Genomic DNA, 19,343 nt, shown 5'->3' with positions numbered 1-19,343 from the left:
TTGGAAATAAGGTAGCTCTCTGAAAATTAAGCCAGTAAAAGCTTGACATTGTGCTTTTCATTATACATCACTGAAAGAAAACCAAGAAGTTTGCATCGTAAAGAGTGAGGAAACTCCCAAGACACTAATAAGATGGCCAGAGATATAAACTCCCAATGTGGTACTAATTTAATAAGTTGTATTATTGTATTGTTGTTGGTTATATTTTATATTATATGGAGAAAGATTGTATGAACACAAGTTGGGAAAACAACATGTGGCATAGGATAGAGGAAGCACAAAGAAACAGGAACTGGCATTGTTTTTACAGAACTATCCAGATTTGATCATTGTGAATTAGGTTTCATAATAATTTGATTAATATGTCTTTTTAAGCCATTTTAGCTCTCTGTGCTTTAATGTCATGCTCACCAAGCAACTTTCTAATTACTCATTTAGCTTTTAAGATAATTTCCCATGGTCTGCCATAGGGTGACCTGCAAATCCCTGCCCCAGATATGTTGGTCATTAATTGGTAGCAGTGGTCAGATGTGCTGGATGGCATGAAAAAGCAATGGTTTTTCATTGTATTATAAAATGCTTTAATATCATCTATTGAGTGACATGGAAATACTTCTGAGAGAATCACTAGTTTGAAGAAAACATCTGCATTTGTTTCAATATTGACATAATGCTTTGTAGCTATGTATGCTCATTATTCTGTTCCTGAACTGGAATTCATTTATCCATTTGTTCACTGAATATTTACTGAGGGCTTACTTACTATGTGCCAGAGACTGTTAAAGATGCATTGGGATATGTAAGTGAACAAAACATGTAAGGTCCTTTCCTTGTAAAACTTATGGCCTGGTGATGAGATAAACACAATGGACTAAGGAAACTTTAAGATTTGTTGTTGAGCAGTGAGCAGATTGGACAGGTAAGGTAAGAGCCAATTGTATGACAGCTTTGGATGCTATTTTAAGGAATTTGCTAGTACTCTCTCATTCTTTCTGATTCCTTGCTCTGTGGGAAACAGTCATGCTATGGGGAGGCCCATCATGGGGAAGTGGTGTTGTGAGCCAACAACCAGTGAGAATCTAAGGTTGGATCCCTCCCCAGGTTGGGCATAGAGATAATAGATGACTGCAAGCCTGGCCAACACCTTGATGCAGCCTTATAAGAGATTCTAACTAGAAACACATTGTGAACCCATGCCCAGGTCCCGGAGCCCATAAACTATGAGATAGTAAATATTTGCTATTTAAGCCACTAATTTTTAAGATAATGTGTTATATAACCATAGATAACTAAGACATGGCTGGGTTGGTCAAGAGAGAGGCCTGTCATCTTCAAGCTAAATGTTATTATCTCATTTTTTATTATTAGAATATAAGTTCTGGTGATAGGAAAGAAAATAAATTTGATATGAGGATTTAGAAACTGAAACCACAAAATAATCAGAAAGTAAAATAAATATACATATGAGCCATCTTCTCAGCTGAGAGGAAATACAGGTATTGTGGGGGAAAGACTAGGACTTCATTATTTCTTGCTTCCTCAACTCAAAATAAATCAATTTCCTTGATACACCATTCAAAGTTAGAGGAGCACATGTGAGCCTAAAGGGAACATCACCATCATTGAAAGCAACAGTTTCATTGAATATAGAAGTAAAATACAGTAGCCTAACAAAAATGCTGAAAGAGTTAGAAATAAAGTTTTATGAACTATTTCATATTAGGATAATGCATTAAGAGCTCTAACCACAGAGCCAATTGATAATATTTTCTAAAAACTCTATTTTGGGGTCATCATGGAAATGGTTAAGGCTGATAATCATCTGGTGCCCACATGTAAGTCACAGTGCCCTGTATCTATTCTGATAGATTAATGATATATTCTGATTGACCAGTAACCACTCATACTGGTCATTACATTTTTTAATATCACTCTTATCCAGAGTGAATTTTAGATAACTTTTGGGTTTTCTTTTGCCATGTATCATCTGTGTGTAAAGTTGGCCTATGATAAGGTACAGGATCTCTTGTGACTTATTCATGCCCAAGTATATGGCAATAGGGTAGTGGTGTAAATGAAGCCATTATGATAAAATTTGTACATCTTTCTGGTGGATCACTTTTACTCACTGGTGTCGCTTTCATATTAAAGCACAAACAAATGTATTATGGAGTAAAATGCAAAAATTACATGAGTCTTTTTGTGTCTTTGGTGAGTGACCTTAGACTCTCATTCTCTGCCTCTATTATTGGCATTTCAGTAGAAAATTGGAAGAGGCACTGATGGAAACTAAGAATTCATCTCCAGAACTCTTCTATCAAGTTTAGTTTATTACCAACTCAAAGGCTGATAACTTATAGCTTTTTCATGTGAAAATGTTTTACTTCACTAACTGCATTGAAAGTATCTTCTGTATTAACTTCTTTTGCTAACAATTTATATTCTTTTAGTTTTTTTCCTTCCTAATTATTGGAAACCTATGTATTTAACCACCATTCTTTTCAAGGACCATCTTAAGAAAAGATTACTCTGTTTATATGGATATTTTGCACTGTGCTCTCCATTTGTAAACAAAGGGGTACATGTAAGAGTTGACTAGGAATTAGGATGAGAAATTGCATTATTTCTTTCATCCTTTTGATTGAGATCACAGTATAGACTAATTAATTATATATGAAGTGAATTGCCAAAACACAAGTCATGCATATATATGTACATTCAAATATAAATATTATATCTCAATAGTATTTTTTTAATGAGACCACTAATAATCCTAATAGTCTAAGAGTAGGAGGCACATGCTAAGTGCTCTAGACTCTTGTGACAGCTCTCTACCTAACCAGGTACGTGACTTTGGATGTATCATAATCTTAATTTCCTGGTCTGCAGATAAATAGGCGGGACTAAGGCCCTTTATAGTTGTAAGATTCTAGAATTCTAAGCATATGTAACTAGTACAGATATTCTAAAATTTTCATGATAGATGTAAAAAAGAAGGGGACAAAGAGTTAAAAGTATTTCTAGAAATGCTCCCAGATTGGAATTACTTCTAAATGTTGGTTTGCTTAATTCAGCATTGCTGTGTAATTTGACTGTAACTATAACTTCATAGACAAAGAGTATCTGACCCTAACGAGCTTGTATCATACACACGCACGCACACACACACACACACACACACACATATATTTCTGCTTACATTTCCATATAATCATGTTTCACCCTAACTTTTACAAATGAAGTAAAATTAGTCTCATTATGAATTTTTTTGATATTCAAAGATTAAATCAATTCATATAAAATTTGAGTATGGACAGATATTCTGCTAGGTCCTAAGAAAATAAATATGAAAAACATAGGTCATCTTCTGCCCTCACATGTTCACAAGACTGCAGAAGCTGATCTAGGAACCTAGACTAGTAAGGCCCTTGAGTCAGATAACAGTTAAAAATATCATTCTTGGCCTGGCCACGGTGGCTCAGTGGTTGAGCGTCGACCAATGGACCAGGTCACTGTTCAATTCCCGGTCAGGGCACATGCAAGGGGCGTGCAGGAGGCAGCCAATCGATGATTCTCTGCCATCAATGTTTCTGTTTCTCCTTCTCTCTTTCTTTCTGAAATCAATTTAAAAAATTCTTTTAAGAAAAAATTATTCTTGGCATCTCCCCAGAGTAGATCTTAGAAAGGGTAGCTTTTTAGCTTCCTGCAGTCTCATTAGACAGGTGAACCACAAGAAAACCAATTGAATTTGTTGTTTCTGTTTATTTAGCTGTTTCATATAACTCTCACCTATAAATGTATTACCATATCCTATCTAATAATAGACAAACAGGTAATTAACCATACCTCCGCTACGCTTCCATTGGCTAATCAGCAGGATATGCAAATTAACTGCCAAAAAAGATGGCGGCCAGCAGCCATGCAGCTGAAGTGAACATGAGGCTTGCTTGCTCCAGTGATGGAGGAAGACAAGGTTCCCCACCTGCCGCGGCCCAGCTCTGAGCTCCGGATGCAACAATGCTGCAATTATAGAAGCTAAACAAACCCCAGATACCTGCTTTCCACCAGCAGCGGGCTCAGAGCTTAGAGCGCCAGTGATGGCAACAGAGTTTCAATTATAGAAGCTAAACAAACCCAGATACCCGCTTTCAGCCAGCCACTGCCTCAGAGCTGGAGCTGGCTCTCAGCTCCAGTGATAGCCATAGAAGGTAAATAAATCCCAGAATTAAAAAAATAATTAAAAAAAAGAGGCTGGGAGCTTCAGTCGCCTGCCAGCCTGAAAACGGCCCTCAGCCCCTCACCCAGACTGGCAAGGCACCCCAGTGGGGACCCCCACCCTGAAGGGGATGTGACCAGCTGCAAACAGCCATCAGCCCCTCACCCAGGCTGGCCAGGCACCCAAGCGGGACCCCCCACCCTAATCTGGGACACCCTTCAGAGCAAACCAGCCAGCCCCCTCCTGTGCACCAGGCCTCTATCCTATATAGTAAAAGGGTAATATGCAAACTAACCCTAACAGCAGAAAGACTGGGAATGACTGGTCACTATGACACACACTGACCACCAGGGGGCAGATGCTCAATGCAGGAGCTGCCCTCTGGTGGTCAGTACATTCTCACAGGGGGGAGCTCTGCTCAGCCACAAGCCAGGCTGACGGCTGCCAGTGCAGCAGTGGTGGTGGGAACCTCTCCTGCCTCCTCAGCAGCGCTAAGGATGTCCGACTGCAGCTTAGGTCTGTTCCCCACTGGCAAGTGGACATCCCCCGAGGGCTGCCGGGCTGCCAGAGGGATGTCTGATTGCCATCTTAGGCCCAATCCCCCAGGGAGCAGGCCTAAGCCAGCAAGTGGTCACCCCCAAGGGGTCCCAGACCGCGAAAGGGCACAGGCCGGGCTGAGGGACCCCCTACCCCTGAGTGCACAAATTTTTGTGCACTGGGCCTCTAGTCTATATATATAAAAAGCCAGCAACCAGAATGCCATAATGACCAGAACGACCGGTTGCTATGATGCCCACTGCAGCCAGTGAACCAGCCTGATTGGGGGAGTGGGGCCAGCCAGTCAACCTCCCACAGCGCCCCCCCCCAAGCTGACCCCGATCGAGGGCAGGCTGGCTGGCCAACCACCTGCGGCCCCTCTCCCTGGCCAGCCCCACCTTCAATGGGCCCCCACCACCTGATCGGCCTGTGGCCCCTCCCCCGCAGCCAAAACAGCCCCCAATTGGCTTCCCACACACCAATCGGGGGTCGGGCCAGCCAGCTCACCACCCATAGCCCCTCTCCAGCCATCCCCACCCCCAATTGGCACCCCCACTCCAATCAGGGGTGGGGTCCATGGGCCAATTGCCCACACTCCTCCCCTGGATTAGGGCAGGCCGGCTGGCCAACCTCCCGCTGTCTCCTCCTCCCAACAGGCCCGGCCCCAATTTGCCCTTATTGAGTCCGGTCAGCCTGACCCCACCCATGCATGAATTTGTGCACTGGGCCTCTAGTAACATTTATATAAAACAAAGGAACTTGAATGAAAAATATTTTGAAATTAAAACCACCATGGTGTGCATGTCAATAGTATAATTTAGATAACTTTTGACTTCCTATTAATGAATATATCAGGTGCCAATGGAAGAGTTATGAGTGGAGATTTGTTTTCTGATAAATCCATTATCTGTAGCCTGATTTTAAACCTTTATGAAATTCTGGGCCTCAATATCCTATTTTGGGCATTGTACTCTTGCCATCTAACAGGGAAACCACTTTTAATGCTGCCATACTCCAAATGTCCAGATTTCTAGAGATTAGAAAAATTACTAACTTTAAATATGCATGTTTTTAAAATATGGTATTTTCTACTAATAAACTCAAATATAGTCTAACTTTAAAATTCTGTGAGTTCTTTTAACTTATACGATTCAATTTAATTGACAAGAGTATGTGGCAAAACATATTTCACATTTTTGGATTGTTCCCTGTGAGACATCTATTGTGAGATTGCTGCAGGCTGTCATTTTTGTCTGTCATCCAGGATTTGCTGGCCCAAGTGTTGTGTACTGGACTTGGTGTTGGTCACAAGGGGGAGGGAACTTGCAGTGGAGCCAGCCGGTTTTGTTATTGCTTTACAATTAAAAGCATATGAAACAGATACAGCTTATTAAGGTTGTTTTTTATAAATAACATAAACTTAAATAACAAAACAATAAAGTTCATATACAACTTAAAATAGAGTTTAATGCTGTAACCACCAAAAAGAAAAAGCATGATTATTTATGGGGAAAACATTATTATAAGCCATATTCCTGAATATGAATTATACAAAAGATAGATTATATTACTTGAATTTTAACTTTTAGGGATTATAAAATGTTTTTTTGTGGCAAGTGAGATGAAGTACAGTATTATTACCATTATTGCTATTTTATATACAAAATTTTTGAAAACATCCTTGTAGCAATACCCTTTCAATTTGAGCAGCATTAGGAATTTTGTTCCTGTTAGTAGGCACAAAAATGTTCTAATCATATACTTTGTATAACTATTCAATTCCATAATAGAATTTTTGAGAATATTCCTTCTTTTCTGATTAGAGTTTAAGTGAATTATAATTTTTCACTAGAAAGCATTTCAGCTACTGCTCATCTTTCATAGTTAGCCTTGGCTTGATTATCTGACAAATCATTCCAGCAGCCTTTAGGTCTGACATATCTTATATAACATCATCTGCATTATTATTATTATAGCAGCCATTTAATAAGCAGAAAAGAATATTTAAATAATCATTATCAGATAATCAAATCTAACATACTCTTAAGGGTAAATTAATTTAAGAAAAAAATTACTATTACTAACATCATGATTGTACAACCAGTTTTACAATTTTTTACAACTTTTAGTTACTAAATCTGATTTTTGTGTTTATTTTTCAAACCTTTTTAATGCAGTCTCTTAAAATAAACATAATGCGCAAGTCCAGCTTGATCAGTTTTTCAGTAGTTTTCCAGCCTTTCTTGGTTACTTAGAGAAGAGAAAAGAAAAGAAAACAGTCCACTTAAAGAAATCTCCCTGCTGGAACTGGTTTCTTATATAGCATATATGATTAGGTTATTGCCATAGGAAGAAAGTGAGCTGTTTTTTGTTCTTTCTTCGTTTTTTTTCCTCTTACAGGCAACCCCTTTTGACTTAAGGCAACAAACATTTCTCCTCCACCGTGTGTCCATTTAGCTGATGCATATGTGTTATAATGGTTTTCCAGGATTAATTCTTTGAAGTTGCAATCTTCATTGCACTCTTTCTGTTAAAACAACAAACAAACAACATTAGCCAAATGATTTTTAGAGTGGCTCAATTAAACAAAGAGTAAGCAATAATATTTGGTAGAATTAAAGCATATATTACTTTTTTTAGTGGGCATAATTGCAGTTTACACATTTGCAAAAAAATAAGATCTTAAATTTAAAAATAAAATGATACACATTTAGTTATGCAACATGGTTTCAAACATGTAGCTTTGGGCAGTCAATTGCTTCTGTTCTTCAATAATGGGTGTTATTTCCCCCTAATTAGCAGCTCTCATTTTACTGTGCCTGCCATTCATTCCCTAGTCACCACTGAAACTTTGATATGACTAGCAGAGCCTCTGCCTTCCTCAGCTGAAAGACATATTTCACAACCTTTATTTCCTACTACACTGTCTGCAATAGTGATGGAAAATAAAAGGTGAATTTATTTGTTCATCCATCTAATTATTCATTCATTCATTCATTCATTCATTCAGTTAAACCTGTGTTTTTATGTAATTAACCTGTGCCAGGTATTGTGCTGGACTCTGAGAATACAAAAGAAAGCTAGTTATACTTTATTACTGTGGGATGATACATATTTTACATTGTAATAAAGTAAGAACGATGGTAATACTTGCAGTTCAAAGCCCATAATTTTGGGATTGATAAACAAACTTCTGAATTCCCCCCACCCCAAGAATTTCCATGTCAGCCATGTGCAAATTGGGTGAACACTAACAATAGAGCTTTAGTACTGATGGATGGAAATTTAAGATTTTAAATATCTAAAATGCACATGGAATGTTAGAGCTGGAAGAATCCTTAGAAGTTAGCTAGTGTAGCTCATTTTACAGATGAAGAAACCGAAGTCCAGAAAGCTAAACAATTTGTCCAGAGTCACACAGAAAACATTTTTCTTATTGCTTGAATATAAAATATTGTAATGAAATCATTATATGGCTAGAGAAAAATTAATTCCATTTTTTACTTTTCAGAAAGGCAAGATGTTCTTGGTAAAAATAAGTTTGGAAAATTAAGGCTATGCTATCAATGATTAATACCTTTGCATAGAGTTTTCCTTCCTTGTTCATTGCAAGAAAATATTCACTTTCCACCCCTTTGATTGCCACAATTCCAACTTCCACTGTCCTGATTTCCATAATATCTGCAAGGAATCACAGAGAGACATGTCAGTTATTTACTCAGCTTTGCACATTATTCAAGAATGGCCATTTGTCTTTATTTCTGTTCAATTGGAAGTTAAGATTATTAATGTGATTATTTACTTAGCACATACACACAAACACCAGATCACTACTTCTTATTATATATGTGCAAATTACTGATTTTTTATTTTGTAGAAAAATATACTTATCTGGATTCAATGAAATAGTTACATATATGAATTTAGCTTTTTCTTCTCTAGAATTACATTTCTAATTTACAAGAATAATAATATTAAAAAATAACTAAGAATTGTTCTAGCACTTATGTATTAACACATTTACTCACCACCCAGACTATGAGGCATGTACTCTTGTTATCCCCAGTTTACAGATCAAGAAGCTCAAGCAGAGAGAAATTTAGTAATTTGCCCAAATTCTCTTAGCTGGTAAGTGGCAGAAGTGGAATTTGAATCGAGATGGCCTGGCTCTTAATCATTATATCCTATATAATAAAAGCGTAATATGCTAAGTGTCCAATTGTTCAGTCGACTGCTCGACTAGTCGCTATGATGCACACTGACCACCAGGGGGCAGGTGCTCCAACTGGTAGGTTAGCTTGCTACTGGGGTCAGGCTGATCAGGACTCTAGGGCCGGATATGCCCTAGGGCCTTTCCATGGTCCCTCCCCAGCCAGCCGGCCTTGATTGGCCTGATTGGGCCCCAATCAGCCCACATCGCTGGCCAGGCCAAGGGACCTCACCTATGCACGAATTCGTGCACCAGACATCTAGTAATACTATAAAAGCATAATAAGCTGACATCTTTATTTTTCTACTTAAACTATCTCTTTAAAAATATTGCTAACAGAATACCTCTTGAATATACTGAAATTGAATAAAAATCCAGTCAAAGCAATTGTAAATGATAGTAAACAGAGCCTAAACTTCAAAAAAGATTAATAGTCAGTTTTGTGATACATGAAAAGATAATTTAAAACAAAATTATGAATCCTACTCATATGTTATTTTATAAATGTGTACCTAAGTAATTTTGAAATTAGTTTTACAAAACTTGTAGTTCCCACAAGAATGTTACACTATTATTTTGCATTATGTATATTTTCCTTAAGTGATATATTTTAATGACTCATACTAAATACAGTAAAACCTCAGGAAATTTTTAAAGATTATTTGGGAATTAAAAGTTTAGTGAACCTTTTTATGCAATTTCCATTAATTATACTTTCAACATTAAGGTGCAAACATGAGACATTCCCTTTCCTGCCCCTCACACAATACAAAGAAAATTCCAAGTCAAAATTATCTGTATAAATTGAGACTCCAAAAGCTATTTTATAAAATATTCATTTAATAAAAGGAAAATCTGATGTTTTACTCTATGCCTTTAGTTCATCCTCTTATTCTTTTTGCTTTGGTTTTCTTATCTAGAGAATAAAGTTGTTACTCTTTTCATCGGGATTAATGTAGCCTGGCTAATATTTGTTATCTGTCTCACATGTGTACTGCATATAGAAGCCACTTTCCAGTATACTGTGCTTGGCACCTGTCAGGGCTTATTTAGTTGAGCATTCAGAGCTGCTCATACAAAAACTGGGCTCTATATATAAAATGCAAAGGAATGGATATTAATCTTTCTAGGTATTTATAAAGTATAGTCAGGATGCATAGTACTGTACTATAATTTTAGGATACAAATTAAGGAAACTTGCCCTGGTTTCTGAATTTCAGAAGTTAAAAATCTAATATAGGCAGCAAACACATCTGTAGATATACCTTAATGAATGAGAAAAAAACTCTTTGGAAAACACAGCCCTGAAAAGAAGGCTCCGGGAAACTTTAGCAATTGTTTACAAACACATGAAGGCTGTGACACTGGTGCAGTCATACAGCATTTAACGAATCTTCACTGAGAGCCAGTCTGTTCAAGGTCACTTCAGAGACAACCCGTGCCCTTTGGGAGCACTGTATCTGGTAACTAACTCTTCTTTGGGTTCATGAAAGGAATAGCAAAGGGAAATCATTTACAATGCCTCTGAATCTGATTAGGTTATATTTGTACTAATACCATGAATCATACTGAAAAAATTCACTGATTTAACATATTTGCAATATCTTCTAAATTGCAAATGTATCTATTTAAGAACATATGGAGCAGTGGGTTTCTAAACCCACTTACCACTGCAAAATTAAATGAAGAGGTCAGTGTTTTCCTTATCGTCAATCCATTTACTCCTGCTTCCCAGCCTTTATTCAATGTTATATTTTTTTGTAGATGGAAGAGTGCTGATGAATAGGCTTAGGATATCTTCCATGCTCAATTGCAACTAGGGAATGGAATCTGTAATGTTTGCTGGCTTTTCTTTTATAGACCAGTGTTCACACAATGTAACTGTGATAGAGGAATTGTTGATTATGATATGCAGACAACTTCTTTTTCAGGTCCAGTCATGACAATATGCTTATATTGTCTCACCTCCAAACCCTTTTTTTCTCTATCCCCTACCTGTCCATTGTCCATCTTATTTTTGTTGCACTCTGATACTTCATAGGTGATGAATATTGTTCATCATATCCCTCCACATGTCGGGGTATATTATATTAGAAAGGGTTTAGATTTTTAACAACCCAGTTCACAGTGAGCAATATCTGAACTGGCAGGTGCCTTATCAACGTGGCAAATAGGCATATGAAAATATGCTCAATCTTTAAAGATTCTATCTTTAACTGGGATTAAAATAGACCTGAAATGATAAGGTTCCTGATTCAGGGCTATTTTTAATTGTTTGATGTATTTAAATAATATCTTTCACTAGGAAATCAACAGAGTTAAAAGTAGAATGCCTGGGAGAATATTAAGTAGTGTTGGCAGAATCAATACCCTATCAGCCCTGACTTTCTAGTCCGTTCTTCCCTTGTGCTGTGCTCTCTTTTATTCAAAAGAACAAAAAAACAAACCCTAAGAATGAAGAAACTACAGTGACGACTCTTTTGTTCAAATGCAGAATGGAAAAGTAATGTTCCTACAAATCCACAAAGATCTGTAGAAGAATGAACTATTTAAGCTTATTATATCCTGCCCTCCAACCCACAAGTCAGGCAGTTGCTTAGAAAATATAAATAAAAATATATAGTGTGTCAATATTAAGGTAGCTATCCAAATAAGTTAATTGTACATGGTTTTTATTTACTGTATATTTTTTCTTTATACAAGAAAAATATAAGTTTATCTTTTCTGGTGAGTCTAGATTTATGAAAGGCTACATACTGTATGATTTCAACTTTGTGAAATATAGACAGTTATGAGGAGTAATGTTATAATAGAAAAATGCATTCTGGGGAGGGTTCAACTACACAGACAAGAGTTTGGGGAGAGATGAGAAGGGATGAAAATGTGAAGAATGGGATTTTTAACACAATGAAACTATTCTGTATGGTGTTGTAATAGTGGATACATGATGTTAAACATTTGTCAAAACACATGGAACTACATATACTAGTATAAAAGAGTAAACTTTAGTGTAAACTATGGACTTTAGTTAATAATATGATTCATTATTGACTCTTCAATTTTAACAAATGTTCCATATTAATGCAAGTTGTTAATGATAGAGGAGCTGTGAGGAGAGGTTGGGATGATATAATGGGAACTACCATCTACCCAATTTTTCTGTAAATCTAAAGCTTTCTTTTAAAAGTATGTTAATTTAAAATACAGTCTAGATTTTAATATAATATGATTGAATGTGCAAGACACTTTTTATACTGGCATTTTTATTACTTATTCTTGTCCCAAATATGTAATATATCTGGGGTTTATTATTAGCTACTACTAATAATGTCTTCAGTGATGGATTAAGATCTGCCTACCAAGTCTATGACTTCTCTTTGTGAAGTATGGACAGTTATGAGGAGTAAGATTATAATAGAAACACACTTTGGGAAGTTAGGAAATACAAATATTCTGTATACAGGTGACAGTATATGGGTATTATCTCTCAGGTGCTTTGGGATGGAAAAATCACTGAGGTCCAGTAATATTTAGAAACCTGATGTCATAAAAATATCTGGACATGAATAAAATGTATGTCAAAATTCAATTAGAATTTTCTCTTACTACAGAAAAAGAAAATGAGTGATACCCAGCAGTATGTGCCAATTGCTAAAAAGAATAGGATGGAAAAATCACTTCAATAGAAATTCAGAAGGAAGGTGTATTGAATATCCCAGGTGATCAAGGGAGGAGTTGAGGAACAGACAAAACTTGAGTGAGATCTTGAAGGATGGATAAGGTTGAAATAGGTGTGATGGAAACATAGGGTGGAAACATCATTCTAATTGGAAAAGTATATGTAAGACCATTGAGTCAAAGATTGAAAAGTCATGTTCAGAAGAGAGAAACTACAGCTGTCTGGAGTAGGAAGTGTCTCTTAGTAATAGAAGAAGGTGGAAAGGAGCTAAGACTAGATTGTTGAGGGCCTTTATTGTCAATTTAAGGAATTTTAACTTTTGTTTGTAGACAGTGAGTCATTGGAGGTTTGAAATTTGAAAAATGTCAATATCCCAAGAAACTAGAAACACCAATAGAGGATATATGCACCCCTATGTTCATAGCAGCACAATTCACCATAGCTAAGATTTGGAAACAGCCTAAGTGCTCATCAGTAGATGAGTAGATTAAAAAACAGTGGTACATCTACACAATGGAATACTACACTGCGGTAAAAAGGAGTTCTTACCATTTGCAACAGCATGGATGGAACTGGAGAGCAATATGCTAAGTGAAATAAGCTAGTCAGAGAAAGATAAATATCACATGATCTCACTTATTTATGGAGTAGAATGAACAACATAAACTGATGAACAAAAAGAGATCCAGAGACAGAGAAGCATCGATCAGACCGTCAAACCTCAGAGGGAAGGTAGGGGAGGGTGGGGGTAAGGGGAGAGATCAACCAAAGGACTTATATGCAAGCATATAGGCCTAACCAATGGACACAGACAACAGGGGGGTGAGGGTATGAGTGGGGGTATGGGAGGTACCGTGGGGATAAGGACACATATGTAATAACTTAATCAATAAAAAAATTAGAAAAAAAATGTCAGAATAAAAATTGTGTTTTAGGAAAATTAATTGGATGTGCAATGTAGATAGGAAGAGAAAATGACAAAAACTGTATAAACGCAGCTTTTTTTTTCCCTATGTTAGTACTGTCTGTTGATGTTCACATTGACCTATAATGTGTTATTGTGATTTTTAAATAAGTTAATACATAAACATTTTTAAAATGTCTCACTTTATATTTCTAATGTAGGAAACAGCAGTAATTATAACCCAAATGGAATAAAGCTCTTTGAAATCCTCAATAACTTTCAGGATTTTAAAGGGTTCTCAAGAATAAAAAGTTTGAAAACAGTTTTTGTAAATTAATTATATTTTTCTTGGGTGTTTAGTTGCAGTTTGACTGCACTTTATATATTGTACCCATATATTTGTGGGTTGACTATCTTTGGCTATTTTGTATAGCACTCTATATACGTGGGCTTATAAATTAAAACTCCATGGCACATGCATACAGAAATCCTCAAAACGCTCCATAACGTCTGGAGAATTTCTTGCAAATTATAATTAAATTATTTAAGTAAATAGTAATCTATGTTAAACATTCGTGTTTGATCAGCTTGGTTTCTAGTTTAATGTTAGTATGGCTTTAATTAAAGAATAAGGCTAAGGTATATATTTATGCTGCTATGAATTTTTACACAATTATAAGGATAGCAAAGAATTTTTCTAAATATATGCTATATTTGTGACATATTAAAATCCTGTATCTCAGTCTTAAGTTTTTCACATATCTTGCATACAATTACTGCAGTTATTATTGTATGTGGGCTTGCTGTTTTAAGTTCAAAATAATTGCCCTCAAGAACAGTAGACTGATGATTCTCTCTCCTCCTAGTTTCCCTTAGATATCTTCAGTCCTTCTCTTCCTTGCAAAAAGGAAGAGAAAGCCACTTTCCAAATGTTTTCCTTAATTAGGGCTGTTGTAAGATCTTCATAGACCTTAGGTACTGCTATTTCCTGAGACTACCCTACACAGATTAAATATTAAGATACTAGAGGCCTGGTGCACAAAATTCATGCACGGGAAGCAATGGGTGTCTCTCAGTCTGGCCTGCACCCTCTTGCAATCCGGGACCCCTTGGGTAGGGTCCCTAGGCCTGGCCAGTGATCAGGGCCTATCAGGGCTTTCCTTCCCCTGGCTACTGGCAGCTGGCCCCACTCTCACCACTGCCACTGCTTGCCATCTGTGTGGCACTGCCCCTCCCCCCCCCCAACCACCGGTTGCCTCCCTCTGCAGGTGACAGGTGTGGGATGTGATCGGTTGGCTGGCCTGGGCCTCCCTCTGTGGGGCGATTGCTGGCCACCCCCACACATCTGCCACAGCATCACTGGCCGGTGACCTGGGCCTCCCTCTGTGGGGCAATCGATCGCCAGGCCCCCAGATCAATTGCCCTGCAGAGGAAGGCCCTGCCCAACTGCTGCAGTGCTGCCAGCAGGGTAGCCTGGGCCTCTCTCTGTGGCCACCAGCCAGATGGCCTGGGCCTCCCTCTGCGGGACAATGGTGGGGGCCCCCCAACCAATCACATCGCACCCACCTTGGCTGACCTGGCACCAGTGCGTGTCATAGCGTGGTCGTCTGGAAGGTCATCCAGATGGTTTTTCTGCTATTTAGTTGTTCAGTCAATTTGCATATTATGCTTTTATTATTATAGATTTCTCATCAGATACAATATTTTATAATTATTTCAAAGTTTTGTATAATTTCTTTTTAATTATTTGTCCTAAAGGAACCAATTAAATTTACCATTATCTATGGTTTTTTTGTAAGTATTGTACATTCTTAGAATCTCTTACAAAATGAAAAATTATCAAATCATTTTCAAATTTTATGGAAAAAATTATAAATTTTATAAATTTTATAAATTTGACTTAATGGTATGTTTTATATGTTAAGTATTTGCTAATCTTTGTTTTAATTTTCTTTTCAATTCTCATTGCTAATACTTAATTTTAAAGGTTTAAATATATTTGTAGGCCCTTGAACTTCTCACAGTCTCTAGGGTCTTTGCCGGTGGGCCAGTTGAATAAAATGCTCTTAACTCTGTAATCTTTTCAAAAGACTTCTCCAATTCCCTTAAACTAGTACCACATTTCTTCAAAGTGTAGAGTAAATCTCACTTTCCTCAACTTAACTCTTGTATTCTAACTTCTAATGTCTTTATTGGCTTTCTCTCTTCAGGCTCCTCATTGACAGCCTAAGTGCTAAATCCAAGAGTTTTTTAGATAATGATAACTTTCTTCTATGCATCTTTTGGCACTCTGTACATCTCATAGTCTGTCCCTAAACCTCACTGTTTCTCTAATCCTGCACTTTTCTGATTTTATTCAAAATGATTAGTTTTGTGTAACCATATCTATAGATATTTTTTGCTAATTTATTATTTATTTAACTTAAAAGTCTTTTTTTTCATTTCACTGTCTGAAATACATTTTATATTTTTAGTTTTAAGTATATATTTTAAATTCATCTGGAATTATCATGGGGGTATGGTAAAGATGAAACTCTAAACTGGTATTTTTTCCTGAAAATAGCCAGTTTTTTCACCATTACTTATTAAATATTCCATTTCTTTTTTACTTATGCAATGCCTATCTTTTGCCTTTTATCGGTCATCTTGTTTTGTCCAACTCATTTATCTGTCTGCTGTATACCCACATTATTGAGCATTACCAATTTTGAAGTGGGTCATTACATTTATTGGTAGCTCTGATCCTAGGTGTTACTAAATGTGTGTATATCTTCAGAATAAATCAATATCTTTTCCACATAAAGTCTTTCAAGTAGATAAAGATACTGGTCATGCACTCATTGGGCAAAGCATCTGCAGCTTCTTCAGCCCTGCCTCATTCAACATGGACTCCAAACTCCTCACCAGCTATATATCATTGCCTTAAAACCAGCTCCTCAGCAGGAACTAGAGACCAACATAGATATAATAGTCTAAGACAGATTATTAGTCATTATTTCCCTTAGTATGGACCTCAACCACTGTAATGTAATTTCACCATTTTTAAGGAATAATTGTTATCATTTCATTATTTTGAAGTTTTGATATAATAAAAAGTGTGTCTATCAAAAAAATTTTTATTTCAGATTAGTATATTTTTCAAGGGTATTTTTTTTATAAAAGCTGTTTAATTATAACAAGTCATATCTATAACAATAAAAGCATAATATGCAAATAGACCAAACGGCTGAAGAGCAAAATGACCGTCCGGACGACTTTCTGGATGAAGCCAGGGCTGCGAGGGCCAAGACAGCCAGGGCTGCGAGGGCTGAGCCCTTTGCGTGAATTTCGTGCATCGGGCTTCTAGTTTTAGATATAGAGACATATGTCAACTGTTCCCTTTTAACAAATGATGAGTGCTTCTTTTTAAATTAATTATTCAATAAAGCATGGGTTTGTGAACAAATAAATTTCAGAATTATATGTGATATGTGCAGAATTTAAAATGTATTAAAATAAATATAAATTAAAATATAAATGTCATAGCATTAAAGATGTCAAAACATACTTTCTTACTCTGATCTGATATTGGAATAATTCTAGTCTGTGCTTTAAAAATTAGCTCACTTATTTTTACAATCTTACATAGTATCTAACATGATATAGGAGAGATACTATCATTCTGCTATTTGCAAATAGTGCTTCACAAATGAAGTATTGCTAGAGAACAGAATCATTATACCCCCCACCAAAAAAATAAAGCCAATTCTAGTATGATTGTCAGAATATATTCTGCAACATACAAATTATTTAACAAATATTTGTTGAGTATTTACTATTGCTGAACCCCATTCTAAGCACAGGTACTTACTGACCTAGAGAAAATTATCTAGAAATGAATTGTGGAATTATCTTAATGTTTCCTATTAATGTTTAAGTCAATAATTTCTATGCTTCCTATTGTTAACCAACAGCCTGTTAAGGTTGTAAACTTAACAGCACATGACAATGAATGAACCTATTTATATAATAGTGAAAACAACTGTGATTTGATTAAATAATGAAAGAATGAGTAAACTGGGTCATGAGCAAATTTATCTCATCTTTCTAATTACCAAGCATCCATATTTGATAAAACTGTGAAAGCACTAAAACAATTTTTTTTCTAAAATGGAAAAAAATATATAATTAATTTTAGAAAAACTAGACAGAAGTTGGAAAAGATTTGTTTTTATGCCTTTAGTTAAATTAATCCCCCAAGCACCTTGGAAACTTCTGGGTAGTATACATACAATTTATTGAGAAGGAGTAAGTTGAATTTCTTAATTCACTTAATATTATATAAACTATTTTAAAACCAGTGACATACTGGTGGCTTATATTGAGGTTATAAAATGCCCAGGACTTCATTCATGTAAATCATATCTCCTATGTTTTGTTGACATGCAACTCATTTTTTCATTGCAGTTTGGATCTTTATATTTCTGTCTGATTTTGAGTATTCCTGACTATCATACTTTTTAAAGTTTTAATTCAAAAACCTCAAATTTTGTATGTAAATTGACAAGGAATAAATTATAAATAAATGATATATGAGTATATTAGAAAATTTTGACACCAACATATTAGCTATTCCTTTCATTTATTTCTTATTGGCAAATTTGAGATATGTCTTCATCTCTAATGTACAATGCATTTCTTTTGCATCTACTATTAATCATTGAACTGTGCTTTTTATACCATTTGAAGTTAAACATTTTAACCCCGCCCCTTCTTTCATTAGGCATACTGGGTTTTCTGTTCTCTCTTTGACTTATCTGCAATCCTTAAATCTTCAAGCTTATGACAACACATTGTCATTCATTATGTCATTCATTCTTTCATTAAACCATACATAGGAATTTTTCTCCCCAATTTCATGAGCAAAGAATATTCATTGTTCCTTTATTTCCTTTCTCCTCTTCTTCCTAGCAATATAATTTTTAGTTTGCTGCACAAAATAAACATTACATTTCCCAGGCTCCCTTGCAGTTCAGTGTGGCCATGTGACCAAGTTCTAGCTAGTGGGACATGTGAAGGGTCCCATAGCAACAATGAGAAATCTTCCATAAGAGATAGCCAGCAGGAGCTCTTTGTACCCACTTTTTATTTTTTTATTCCATTCTCCTGCTGGAATTTGGATTCTACCTTAGATTGTGAGAACAGGGAGATTGTGAAACAGTGAGATTGTGGAACAATGAGCTGAATGGAGCCTGGAAATTCCCAGATGTTTCTGTAGAACAGAGTTGTCATGTCTCCAGATGTTTGTTGGAAGGAGAAATAAATATTAGGTTTGTTTAAGCCAAACATAATCTTACCTAATGCAGTTCAATTTCATTTTCCTGTCAGAAACATTGTTCATAAAATGTACATAAAAATTCAGGAGCCCATTTTTTTTAGTTATTCTAAGCCAAGAACCAGAAATAGAAGTCCTGTTTTCAATACTATTGTTAATAGGCAGGTTATAGCTGTTCCTTTAATTTCTAAAGTCATGAGATTAAACTAGAAGAAGAAATGAAAACAACCTGTGCTCTCATGTCTTTCATTTTTCTATTCAGAATTTCAGTGTGACTAAAGATCCCAAGTTTCTTTGGTGTTGTCATTCATTCCCACATGTGTCAGCATTCAGTGAGCTTGATGAATCTTCACTAGTTCTTCTTTACATCTTGATACATATGTCAGGAATACCCCAAGCAAGCCACCTAGTAAGTTGTGTCAAACCTGTGTTCAATTGCTTGCTAACCAGTAAATAACCTCATTACAGAAAGCTTTTCTGAAT

General features: G+C 36.2%; 2 protein-coding genes across 2 annotated transcripts in view; one reads left to right on the top strand and one right to left on the bottom strand.

Annotated features, from left to right (window-relative positions):
* The window catches only part of FAM227B (family with sequence similarity 227 member B), a 204,195-nt gene that overhangs the window by 67,625 nt on the left and 117,227 nt on the right, over positions 1 to 19,343 (top strand). The gene's annotated exons all lie outside the window — the stretch shown is intronic.
* Positions 6,195 to 19,343, bottom strand: part of FGF7 (fibroblast growth factor 7) — a 64,932-nt gene continuing 51,783 nt past the window's right edge. Inside the window, exons 3-4 of the mRNA XM_036301030.1 lie at positions 8,331 to 8,434; positions 6,195 to 7,280 (exon numbers count right to left, since the gene is read on the bottom strand). Of these exons, the coding sequence (XP_036156923.1) occupies positions 7,086 to 7,280; positions 8,331 to 8,434 (299 nt within the window). The 3' untranslated portion in view covers positions 6,195 to 7,085. The remainder of the gene's footprint in view (positions 7,281 to 8,330; positions 8,435 to 19,343) is intronic.

The sequence above is a fragment of the Myotis myotis genome, unplaced genomic scaffold (assembly GCF_014108235.1).
Source record: "Myotis myotis isolate mMyoMyo1 unplaced genomic scaffold, mMyoMyo1.p scaffold_m19_p_1, whole genome shotgun sequence".
Classification (NCBI taxonomy): domain Eukaryota; kingdom Metazoa; phylum Chordata; class Mammalia; order Chiroptera; family Vespertilionidae; genus Myotis; species Myotis myotis.
This window is presented reverse-complemented; position numbering and strand designations above follow the sequence as displayed.